At 39.9% G+C, this 12,682-nt stretch overlaps 1 protein-coding gene across 2 annotated transcripts in view; it reads left to right on the top strand.

The window, feature by feature from the left end:
• Positions 1-197: 197 nt before the first annotated feature.
• FGD6 (FYVE, RhoGEF and PH domain containing 6) overlaps positions 198-12,682 on the top strand; it is a 112,761-nt gene continuing 100,276 nt past the window's right edge. For both annotated transcript variants that reach the window (XM_079142856.1, XM_079142855.1), the window contains exons 1-2: positions 198-458; positions 6,045-8,454. In XM_079142856.1, coding sequence (XP_078998982.1) covers positions 443-458; positions 6,045-8,454 — 2,426 coding nt within the window. In that variant the 5' untranslated portion in view covers positions 198-442. The remainder of the gene's footprint in view (positions 459-6,044; positions 8,455-12,682) is intronic.

Below are 12,682 nucleotides of genomic sequence, written 5' to 3'. Positions count from 1 at the left end.
AGAGGGTCAGCCTGGGGGCGGGAGCAGAACGAAGTTCTAGCTCTTCGATTGGAAGAGGCAGCGGCTTTTGTCCGCCTTTTACCGCCGCGACTAGCAGGGGGCGCCCGCAGCACTGATTTTTTTTTGGAGGTTGAGAGGGGCGCGCGCTAGCGGAGGCGCGGTGAGCTCTGCTCGTGCCCGCGTATGGCCGTCCGCCCTGAGCGCGGCAGGGCGGCGCTCGTGCTCGCCCGCCTGCCACCAGCGACTTGCGCCGGGGAGCGCCGCGGGGTAGCTGGAGCAGGCTGCATCCTTTGTGCGGCGCTCGGGCTGCGCCGCGGAGGCACGGGGCAGAATGTGGCTCCGCGGGGGCTTTTCTCTTCTGCCCAAACTCTGAAAACAATGGACCGAAAGGGGAGCATGAATTGAGGGGCGCGAGCGGGGAGGCGAGCTGCACAGGGAAATCATGACTTCTGCCGCCGGTAAGTGGCCGCGCTCGCGCTGCCGCTGGAAAGTTTGGAAAGAGCGCTTTCCAAACTTGGGCTCTCCGGCAACTTTCTCCGCTGGGGTGGGAGAGTCGCGTGGCCTGTGCCTTTCCCCAGCACCTCGGCGAGCGCGGAGCAGACGGGGTTTGCTGCCGGAGTCTCCCATCCCTTCCTTCAGAGAGGGCTGCGGGACCTCTTGGGACTTCCCTTCAGAGGGAGACCGGTGCTGGGGGCTCTTTACTCCAGGTGAAACACGCGATGGAAATTTGCTCACTTCTCCTACAATTTGAGCCACTTTATTTTTACGCGTGAGGATAGCGTAGGTTCCCATGTTAAGAAATCAGTTATTCTAGGAAAGGGCAGTGTTCCCAGAGTGTTGAACTGAGCCACTAGGGTGAGTCGCTTTTAAACCTAGAATGGACTGAAAACCCTTTTCATGATCTTATTAAAGAGGTTTAAATATTGTTACACGTGTCCTCGTGGTTTTACCCCTGATAACCTGAGTGTAGAGTGGGATTGCCTCTGGAAATTTTTTTGCTCATCTTCACTCCATTTCTTCTGGGATATTTTTTTTTTTTTTTTTTCCCTAGTTCTACCTGCTTAATGTAAACAAAGCCTTGTTTTCTGTCTGCTTCCTATAGACTTTTCCCCTTATCCAAATGGCAAAGCCTCTACTTACCTTTGTGTGGATTTTGATCCATTGTGCACAGTATATTGCTGAACGTTCTTAAGGAATAAGTTTGGTTTTACAAAATAATTACCAAAGTGGTGACACAGTCATTTTATAAGAACATGGGTTAATTTTAAAGCCAGCAACTCAATAATGTATTAAGGGTTTTTTTTTATACTTTTTTCCACGTTAAGAAACTTAGATTAGAAATTTTATAGTCAAATAGTTTAAATCTTCCCTTAAAAGTTCCTTGTAGATTCAGCACTTAAGTATCAGGTTAAATTCTCATTGCTTTTCTTGGCATTTGTTTAAAATTCTTGCAACCTGAAACTGTCAAACAGCACTCTTAATGTTCTGATTTGTATTATTTCTAAAACCTAGATATACTGGAGTGTTGCATTGCTAAGAATCATCAGATTACAACTAATGAGGCAAGAAGTTAGCCAATAGAAATAAGAAAGCAAGGAGTGAAATATTCCTGAAGAAAATTTTGTGGATTTTTTTTTCCTTTCTGATGTTATGTGCATTGTGTATGATATATGTCATCATGCACTATTGAAATGATTTATTAACTTTCTTTTTTTTTACTAAACAAAAGCTTTTCACTTACATATTGTATTATTTTCATCCTAAATTTCTGTGCCTTGTCAAGGATTCTTTAATGACTGAACCAATGTAATTACATTAAAAGTGGTTAACAATTTTAAAATTCTTCCACGTTTATAGTTCTTTTCTTGTTTGGGGTGTCAAATTATCTAAAATATTCATATCTTATGTGTACCTGTTTTCAGTTTCTATCCTGACACTTTATAGTGAACAGGTACAGAAACATTTGACATTTATATATGTAAATCTGATTGCTAGGACCCTCTCTGGGAGTTTATGATTCTTTCATTCAAATTACCCTAGAGTATTGCAGGCTATTTTTATATTTGATCAACTTTACAATTAAAGAAATCCACGGATATTTTTGTGGTGTTTTTGAAAGGGGGACACTTCCTGTAAGTAGCTGAGTTAGTTGGTTTTTAATATGACTGTCTAAGAAGCATTGGCTACTTTTTTACTCACCCATCCCATAAAATTTATTATGCTACTTATGTTTAGATGGGAACTATGAGAGCTGGGATTTTATTTCTATCCCATTCTTATAAAACTATGTATACATTGTTCTTATAAGCTAACCTGCAAACACATGGTGCTTTTTTGGCATAATAGTTAAAATTCATTAAAACTTTTAGGAAAGTTGTTTACAGTTTGCAGAAGGGGTGTTTGTTTTGGATCTGATCTATTGCATTTGGAAGGGTTGTTTTTATTTAAGAAAGTCAGAGGAGTGTTGTAGAACATCCAAGTTGTGTGTGTACTGAAGAAGAGCTTGCTTTGTTTTTTCTACATCTGTGGAAGAATGGATGCTTAGTAGAGTTTAGAATTACTCTAAGCAGTATATGAAAATGGTGAGGTAATTATTGGTGTCTGTCTTGTATCTTTTTGAACATATACAAGTCATTGTCTCATTAATGTCTGTGCTTTGTATTTTGGCTGATCCAGTAGCCAAGAGTGTGTGCACATGAGCCATAGCCATCTGTGTATAACAGAAGACAAGTCTGTTTGTAATAGTAAAATTGTACTAGTGCTTCACTTTCTTACCTTATATTTCCTTGAAGCCAAACAGCTGTGTAAATAAAAGATTGGCTACATTGCTCTAAAGAAGCTTTGGGTCTGCCTATTGATAGTATCAGTATTAAGATCCAAAGGTGCTGGATTCATTTCCAAACATTATGCACTTATTTCTAGAGTTTAATATTGTGGTACACCATACTGTAATGGCTTATTTCTTCTAGTTATGTTTGTTTCAAAATAGAGCCATTAAAAAATAATAATAGTAATGAAAGACTTCGTACATTGCTGTACCAGTGATTTAGTTGAACACTTGTTTCTTTTAATTATTAAGGGATTATTCACTAATCCTATTGGTTGGTTCTGCTTACTTTTAAAAATATCATATGAGGTTAAAATGAATATTAATTTTTTAAAGGAATTTCCTGTCACTGAGACATAATAAACAGCATGTTTACATGTTAGCTAAGGGAAAGTAGCAACCCTGCTGGAGCTGGCCTTGTAGTGGCAAAGTCAGACAAAGGTGTACTGCAGAAAAATAACACAGGACAAAGAGGCTACAGCTTATCAGGGTTCTCCAAAGTAGACACCTCTGAAGTACAATCTCAGATTTTACTTTATAGACTTTTCAACTCACCCACTTGTAAGTAGGGAGACTGAGGCAGCCAGGTCTGCAGAAGCACACAATTAGGTCAACCAGTTCCTGAGTTACATTATTGACTCCCTTTAATACACAGGTAACCAACAATGCTAAGCCCAAGTTCACAGGTATTTATTTAATTCACTGAATATACATTAAGGGCTTTAGGAACATAATGTTGAGCTATATTTTGAGAATCAACCTCAGCTCATATGTGGTTGATTTAATTTCTATGACATCAAGAGAGAACAAGAATTTATGTCTCTTGGAAGAAAACTCAAAGAAAAGACTGAAATTGGTACCAGAGATTTTTAAAAATGATTCAACTAAAAAGCAAAAATGGATTGATTAAATTACTGAAACCTCTCACAAGACTCTAAAGTTCAAAAAGTAAAAGATTAGATGAAATTTTTTTGAAATTGTGGTAAAATACACATAAATGTATCATCATAACCATTCTAAAGTATACAGTTCAGAAATGTTAAGAACATTGTTGGGTAGCCTCATCTCCAGAACTTTCTTCATCTTATAAAAGAGATTTTTTAAATTCTATAAAAAATTCCAGAGGTAGATGTTTTGAGAATAACAGAAATGAAATCAACTTGACAGTCTGCTACTTTTTATTGAGTAAGATGGGAAATTGGGAAAAGTCCTATGGCATTCACACTTTCTCTTAAGACTTGACTTGATAGAGTGAGAGTTTAATAGACCATTACAGCTAGCATTATCACTAGGCTTTGAAGGGTTTTGCAAAATTATTTTCTGCCTTAAAAACCCTCAAGACTAATAACATCCTTATTGAACAACTAAATGAAAATTACCTACTTTGGGAATTTGCTTTACTGGGGATTGAACCCAGGGCTGCTTTACCACTGAGCTGCATCCCCAGCCATTTTTATTTCTTTATTTTGATACAGGAGTTCACCAAGTTGTCCAGGCTGTCCTTCTGTCTCGGCCTCCCAAGTCAGTAGGATTACAGGCACATCCCACTCTCCGTGCAGAATTTGCATTATTTTGAAAATTCATTACCTTCCTTACTTATGATAACATTATGTCAAGAAATTGGATGAGAAGACATCTGTTATTGTATAATCTTGGTTGTACATATAGTATTAGAGGTTTGGGAAATTCTTTCCTGGTTGGGAAAAGGAAGTAGAGCACCCTACTTTTTTTTTTTTTAAACTTCGTTCCATGTAATATTTTCCCAAATGTTGTGACTAATTTCCTTTGTTGAAAATAAAATCAACACCAAATGAAATATCAAAGCCTCTGTGTGTTTAAGTAAATTAACAATGTCTAGTGGTCCTGTGTAGCACATATTTGAGAAAACATTACTTTTCCTAGTAAATAAGGTTTTTATTAAGTATTAAATCTTGATAAAGGAACAGACGTAAATATAAGAAGATGATAAAACATATTTCACCTCAAGTTTCCTTGGGGAAGTATGGTTGATAAGTGGCAGTTTACGTGGAAGATCATTAAAAAAATTTTTAAAAATGCAGATATACGGTCTTTATATACCTTTTTGTTTTATAGGTCTTTTGTGTAAAGCTGTTATCAAGTTCCTGTATGCTTGGAAAGGACTACCCAAATTTAGCATTTTTATAATAGGTGATAATTAAGTCCTTTATATAGAATGTTGAAGAAGAATTGCTATGCTAGAACTTGTGATCATTTTTAAAATGCAATAGAACAGTGGTTCTTAATGAGGAACAAACAATGTAATCACCTGTGAAATAGAAAAGAAATTCATATGTCCAGGCTCTATCATCAGAGATTCTATATGATGAGATCAGAGGTAAGGTTGGGATATTTTAAAAAATAAAGCTCCATGAAGGAATATTATGAAAATGCCCAGTTGATACACAGAGAAATGCCAGCTTTATTATGAGCTTTAAATAATACCAAAGATTTAATTTTCATTTTTTAAGATTAGAAATTTCTGATATCAGTAAGCCAATCCCAAAAAACCAAAGGCTGAATGTTTTCCCTGATAAATGATGATATATAATGGGGGGGGGGGGAGTGGAGAGGGAGAGAAGAATGGAGGAACTTTAGAGGGAAATGAGAGGGAGGGGAGTATGAAAAATGGTGGAAGGAGACAGACATCATTACCCTATGTCCATGTATGATTATAGGAATGGTATAAATCTACATCAAGCACAACCATAGAAATGAAAAGATGTACCCCATTTGTGTACCATGAATCAAAATGCAGTCTGTAAAAATTAAAAAAAAAAAATTTAAAAAGATAGCTTTGGCATTCTATCCACTGAAGTAGAAAGAGTCTTGATAACAGGCCTTAATGAAGGTAGAAGGACACTACTTCTTTATATGAGAAATTTGAAGAGTTGAATTCTGTAGGCAAATTTAATTTTCAGCACTTAGCAAATGAACTGAAAACTAGTGTATGGGTTATAACAGAAGTCAGTTATTTCATTTAGTGTTAACGTTGGAGGAAAAACTGCATTGGACTTACTAAATGATGTACAATATACCAAAGCTACATATATTAGAATTTAGGGAATCTTCAAATGTATTGTTGACTCTATATAATTGTAATATAATCTGTTGGAATTAAAAGTGTTATCCAATATAATCATATATCATCTTGTGGATTGGTTATTTTATCATTTTTTTTATGCTTTTTTCTTTCTAGAGATCAAGAAGCCACCAGTGGCCCCCAAGCCAAAGTTTGTGGTGGCAAATAATAAGCCATCTCCTCCACCTATTGCACCTAAACCTGATATTGTGATTGCTAGTGTTCCACAGTCAGCAAAGAAAACCAAACCAGCAATCGCACCGAAACCAAAAGTTCTAAAGAGCTCACCTGTTCGGGACATTGGGCTGTCATCAAGGAAAATCACCGTGAACCTGGAAGAGCATAAACTGGAATTACCTGAAAGCAGTGACAATGTGAATTGCAAAAATGTAGGGGATCAGAGCAGTGATTATATTTTACCAATATGTTCCTGCAGTTCTGAATGTATCCATAAGCTTGGGAATAGAGAAAATTTGTATGTAAAGCAGCTTGTTTTACAGCCCCTGGAAATGAAAGAAAATTTACAAAATAGTAAAATTGATGAGTCCTCTTTGACGATAAAAGCCAGAAGCAAGTGGGATTCTCATGGCAAAAAGCACAGGAGCCAGAGTGGAGTAATTTTAAAGGCAAGCATCCTAGAAGAGAAGCTCAAAGATGTGTTAACACAACAGGTGTCACCTGTGAGTTCCCTGCAGAAGCAAAGATCCACAGACAATCCAGAAATGAATGGTGGCTGTAATTCCAATAGACAGTTCAGAATTGAACTCACAGATCTGTCACCTTCTCAGTCCAGCTTTGAAAAACTTCCTGTTCATCACAGCTGCCAGGGACAGCTTCCTAGGGATGAATTTCAAAATCCTGAAACTTGTCAGGACAGCAGTGAAAACAGTAATAATCGCTGTCATTCATCTGATCAAGAAGCTCTAGAAAATGGTAAAACGAATACTTTTATATCCTCAGATGGAGTTAGTAATAAAACAGAAATTGAAGACCTTGGTCCCTTAGAAATTCACTTAGTACCATGTACCCCCAAATTTCCAACTCCCAAACCCAGAAAGACACGCCCTGCTCGCCTGTTGCGCCAAAAGCATATAGACACTCCTAGTGAAAGTACTGAGGAACCAGAGAATTTAAACAACAGCTCTTCTTGTCTTATTGGAGATAGTTTGGAAAACAATAAAGTCAGTGTTTTTCAGAATGTTTTGTGTAACCAGGAACAAGTGGACAGAGTGAAACCAGGAAATAATAGTGAACTGAATAGTAACTCCAACAGTGACAGCCAAGATTTAGTCAATTCACAGAAAGCCACGTGTCAAGCCACATCTTCCTTTGAAGAAGTGACACCTTCTTTAGATACAGACTGTAATTTGAGTTCTGATGGCACATCAGTAGATGGTTCTAGTATGGCACTTGCCACAGACAAAGGGACCAGTTTTATAAGATGCAGCACTCTATCTTTGAGCCTACCCAAGCAACTCAAATTAACTTACAATGAACATCTGCCTACTGCGTCTAACTCGGGAGCATCTGTCCCTCAAATTCAAAAGGAATCTATAATAAAAGAGGAAAGTTCCTCAAAAATTGTCCCCAAAAAACCTCAGAGACACAGCTTGCCTGCTGCAGGAGTACTTAAAAAGGCTGCCTCCGAGGAGCTTGTAGAGAAAAGTTCGTATCCCTCAAATGAAGAAAAAAGTTCAGAGAAGGTTCTAGAAAGAAGTCATTTGTGTGCCTCAAACCATGGTATGTCGACCTCCTTTGACATGCCTAAACGAACTTCAGAAAAGCCGGTGTGGAAATTACCTCATCCTATTTTACCCTTTTTAGGGAATCCAGAATCCTTAAAGTCTGTTACTGTGTCCTCATATAGTGAGCCTCCCACTGCCCTCACCAAGCCTAGAGCAAAATCATTATCTGCTGTGGATGTGGAGAGGTGCACTAAACCTTGTAAAGACTCTCCAAAGAAAAACTCATTTAAGAAGTTGCTCAACATGAAACTGTCCATCTCTTTCATGAAGAGTGACTTTCAGAAGTTTTGGTCCAAGAGTAGCCAGCTCGGAGACACAACCACAGGCAGTTGTGGGGAGCAGAAAGGGATTGAAAGTGATTGGCATGAGCTCGTGGTGGGCGGAGAGAAAAGAAGTAAGCCCATCAAGGCATATTCTGCAGATAACTACAGCCTGGAATCTCAAAAGAAGAGGAAGAAATCCCGGGGCCAGACCAGTGCAGCTAATGGTCTGAGAACTGAGTCTTTAGATGACCAAATGCTCTCCAAGGAGTCATCATGTCAGGCGGTTTGCAGGTCTCTTATAAGCAGCTGTACACCAGAGTATGAAAATATATGCCATTATGAGGAAATACCGGAGTATGAGAATTTGCCATTTATTATGGCTGTAGGGAAAACTGGAGAGTTGGAATGGCAGGATTCCTGCAGTGGGGAGGACACTGATGCAAATGTGTATGAGGTAGAAGAGCCCTATGAAGCTCCAGATGGCCAGTGGCAACTTGGACCCAGACACCAGCATTTCAGGTAACACTGCACTTTTGTATGCATCATTGTACTGACCGGGAGGTAGGAATGCAGGGGGAAAATCACTTAGCAAGGGATTGATCTGGAAAGGATGTATTTCCATGTGCAACCTCCTTATATCATAGATTGGGAATGGGTATTTGAGTTTCAGGCTTGGAGTAGGTAACATTTTAGTAGCTAATTCAAAGAATTTAAATAACCATGTAGTACTACCAGGATGGCCTGGAAGAAAGAATTTCTAGGGCCTCCAAACATCAGCTCATAAGTCATAGCAGGGAAGTCACAGCAGGGAACCCTGGGCAGGAAATTGGTTAATTCAGTGAAGATTATTTGCTTAGTATAAGAAATTGGAAGTTACTGAAATCCATTCATTTACCTATGATGCCCTCATCAGGGCATATTCACAGATGAAACTTCTATATTTGCAGAAGTTATAGCTCTTTGAGGAATACTTATTTTACTTGTTGAAGGCTAATTGCCAACCTCAGGTCTAGGGAAAATGTAGGAAACAGGTAACTAGTCTTTCTCACTTTTGTGTACGCACTTCCTACTTTTGAAATACCTCCTTCATCCTTCTTACTAAAGTTGTGCCCATTCTTGATGGTTCAGCTCATCAATCATTGGCTTCCTAAAGCTTCTAGTTACTTAATGGGAAGTGTGATTTCCTATTCTGAACCCCCAGTTACGCTGTGATATCCTTATAACCTTTACCTCAGTCTGTCATATGGTTTAATTACTTCTTGGTGTGTCTGATGTTCTGCAGTTTTAAGCTCCATGAAGAGTTCTAGTCATATCTTTTTATCCTGCACAAGGCCAAACCAGGGGTCTAATAGGTGATCAGGAGATGCAGGATGGGAGTAGGAGAAGACAAATGAAAGTGTTTGATTTGTGCTTAACGAAAACCCATGGACTCTGTTTTGGTTTGGATATGAGATATACCCCCAAATCTCTGTTACAACAGGAATATTCAGAGGTCAATGACTAGGTCATGAGAACTTTAACCTAATCAGCCCATTCAATTTTGAAAGGACCGACTGATGGTAATTGTAGGCAGGTGGGGTATGTCTGGAAGAAATGGGTCACCGGGATGTGCTCCCTACACATTAGCACTTAGGCAAAAGCCTCTTCTTGGTATAAATATTTCAACAGAGAACTGATGTTCAGTATCCAAATATTTAAAATTATTCTCTTTTTTCATGCATGGTGTTCTCTCTGCAGAGCAATTTTATTGGTACTGGCTTCTTTTTAACATGGCTTTCCATATGTGTGTATGTCATGAATTTCATTGGTTTCTTCAAGATACGCTGTCCTGAGTGTGGTATGTCATTAACATAGGCCAAACACATTTGTGCCTTTCCCCAATGTCAGAATTTATTGAATAACCATAAATTCACAGGCTACACCACTTTCATCTGTGGCTGTTTACTGAATACTTGTGGGTCAACTGGAAGTCATAAACTGGGCAAGCACAGGTTTTTTTTTAAATCCAATCACTCAAGTTACATATCACACCTCACACAGTTATATGTTTATAGGTTACATAAAGGCTAAGAAAGGGTTAAGGCATCCATAGGAGTTCAGAAGGCTGAACTGAGCAAAGACAGAGAGCAGATAGGAATGCAGAGTCACTGTCGGTGGTCAGACAAGATTAGAAACCAGCCACAGAACCTGTTCAGGGTGCAGAGCTTTCCAAGCAGGCACGTAATCTAGGCCCAGATCTGGAGGTGGGCAGTTTTATAGTGAATTGGGACTTGTGTGGTCCTCACCCGAGGGAGAAACCATACTCTGCTAAAGCCTGAGGACAGAAATTTGGAGGTTGTAGCTGTGGTGATTTTCCTGGGCAAGGTTTGTGATGAGTGACCAGGTGACAGGGTCAGGTTGCCACCATGTCTATTCTCAGCATGCTCTTCCTTTTATAAGGGAGTTGCATCATTTGGTGGGCTGGTGTGTTCAATAAGTTCTTCGGCTTGGTTTATCCACTTTGAGTTTACTACAACCATACATCCATGAGCTTCTAGCTAGTTTGATGAGTTCACGGGTGATCATTCTTATTTGCACAATTAATTTATTATCAGTTTATTCCTTATGATTGTGCCAGGCAGATGTGTAGAGTCATTTCACCTTAGTTCTTAAACTCAAGATGGAGTAGCTTATGGCAAACTACTGCTTAACAGAATGAAGTAACAAAGGTTCAGGCACAGCCTGAAAACTGCTGTTCTGTACATGGTGGAGTGACTCAGCTGTGCACAACCTGCTGTCCACATAACACTGTTACTTTTGACTGAGCTAAACTTCTTGAAATTGGAGGTTTGACCCTTGGGGTAAGTTTCCTTTGGGCTCTTTGGTTTAAGTCCCAAGGGCTTAGCTTTAACTGTGATACAGGCTCTTCACTTTTAAAACTTGCTCTTTGAACAGCTTTCTTCTTATGCAGGGTCTGGCTTAGGGCCTTCCTGCTGGATTGAGGGGATCCAGGTTGAAGGGGGTGAGTGTACGCTGCCAGCCAGCGCAGCTGAGCAGGCATTCACACAGGGGGATCTTTCTGGAGGCTGCAGGAAACTGAGGGTGGCTTTGGACAGGTGGCAGGCTGTCAAGTCAGGCAGCCTGATGAAGGGTGGGTAAGCTCTGCTTTTGAATTTCAATTCCACAGAGGTTTTTGTTTAGGCCTGTAGCAGGGAGCCCTAAACAGACTGAGACTCCTAAAATGTGCCAGCTGAATCAAAAGCCTTCAGTCACAGGGTCAGACTCAACAGTATTGCCTGGGAGGTCTTTCCTTTTGTAAACAATATTGAATAGTCAGAGAAAGCCAAATCCAAGCCTTCATAAGGAGGACACCCCAAAATGAAATAACTGAGAAGTAGGGCATACATTTCAGGTGAGCAGAGAGGATCCAAGTGGAAATCCTGTGTGGTAGTCTGGCTGTTGTAAATGTAGACCTGTGCCTTGCAAATAATTAATCCAAAATCCAACAAGGCTGCTTGGGATTCTAAAATCTTAACAGGGTTCATTTTCATTTTTTCGTAAGATTTTTATGCTAGAGTCATTGACAGAGTATCTCTCAGTTTCTCAGCCTTCAGGGAAGAGAGTCTAGGTCTTAACTAGGGTGCTGGATCAAAGAATCACTAGCTTTAGAGTCTGTATATTAAAAAAAAAAAAAAAAAATTCTGGATGAGTAAACAGACATTTGGCAAGCTTGGGTTAGCCCATAGGGTCTTGTCTTTAAAATATAGCTGTGTCATAAATCCAACAGCTTAACATTTACAAGTATATAATAACATGCTTATCATTTATTAGGAATAATCATTGGCAGACCCCAATTCTAAATATGGTAGTTTTCTAAAAGCTCAGGACAATTAGAAACTCAGAGTGTATATTCCCCAAATAAAGTTTTGGAGATGGAGGTAAAGGTCCCAGTTTAGCTCCAAGTTATATTAACCTTTCCAGTCTGGGCCTCCACTCCCTGTTCCTAGGGGAATTTTCTTGGCCCTTCTGTGTGCTCTGGTGTGATGCAAGCTGGGGCTGAGTCTGGAGTGCTGGCCAGGACGGAGTGAGCACCTGACGTCTCAGAGGACAGATCCCCAGGAAGAGGCCGCAGGGTTTGCGCAAAGGGTGAGGTGACTAAGGAAGAATGAGGAAACTCGAGGCTGGGCCTGCTGGAGAAGGCTGTTAAGGCAAGGGGGAGTGATAAGGAGAAGGGAAGGGTGGGGTGGCTGGAAACTAGTAGGCAAAGGATTTCATTACCTCCTTTTCCTTTATAATCCCCAGCCCTTCTCTCTTTCCATCCTACTTCTCCTTTGCTGACTGAAAAGTTCTGCTGATTGAATTTCTGACCCTAGGCCAGAGTGAGAAGAAGAAATGTGGGAGGGTTTTGGGTGGGGAAATAGAGGTACTGGGAAGCCCAGAGTGGGGACGGACTAACAGCCACATTTGAAGGTGAAAGGAGGGTAGAAGGGGTGTTCTCATGACTGTAGTCACAGTAGCACTGGGTATTTCCAGGTAGTTCATCATTTGGTCACTGCTGTGGGGTCTCAGAGGTAGTTTTGTTGGAAGTCAGATTGGGAGCCTCTCTGGAGAATTCCAGTGTGTTATGGGTGTGTTTATGAGACCTCGTCCTCCAAATGTTTCAAATATCATAAACCTGAAACACCTAGCAGGCCATGGACATTTCTAGTTCACTAGTGTGCTGGTGATGAGTTTTTATTTACTACTGCTTTTATTCAGGGAATTTGAC

The sequence above is a fragment of the Sciurus vulgaris genome (genome assembly GCF_902686455.1).
Source record: "Sciurus vulgaris genome assembly, chromosome: 5".
Classification (NCBI taxonomy): domain Eukaryota; kingdom Metazoa; phylum Chordata; class Mammalia; order Rodentia; family Sciuridae; genus Sciurus; species Sciurus vulgaris.
Note: the sequence above shows the minus strand (reverse complement) of the source record. Positions and strands in the feature narration are given on the sequence as shown.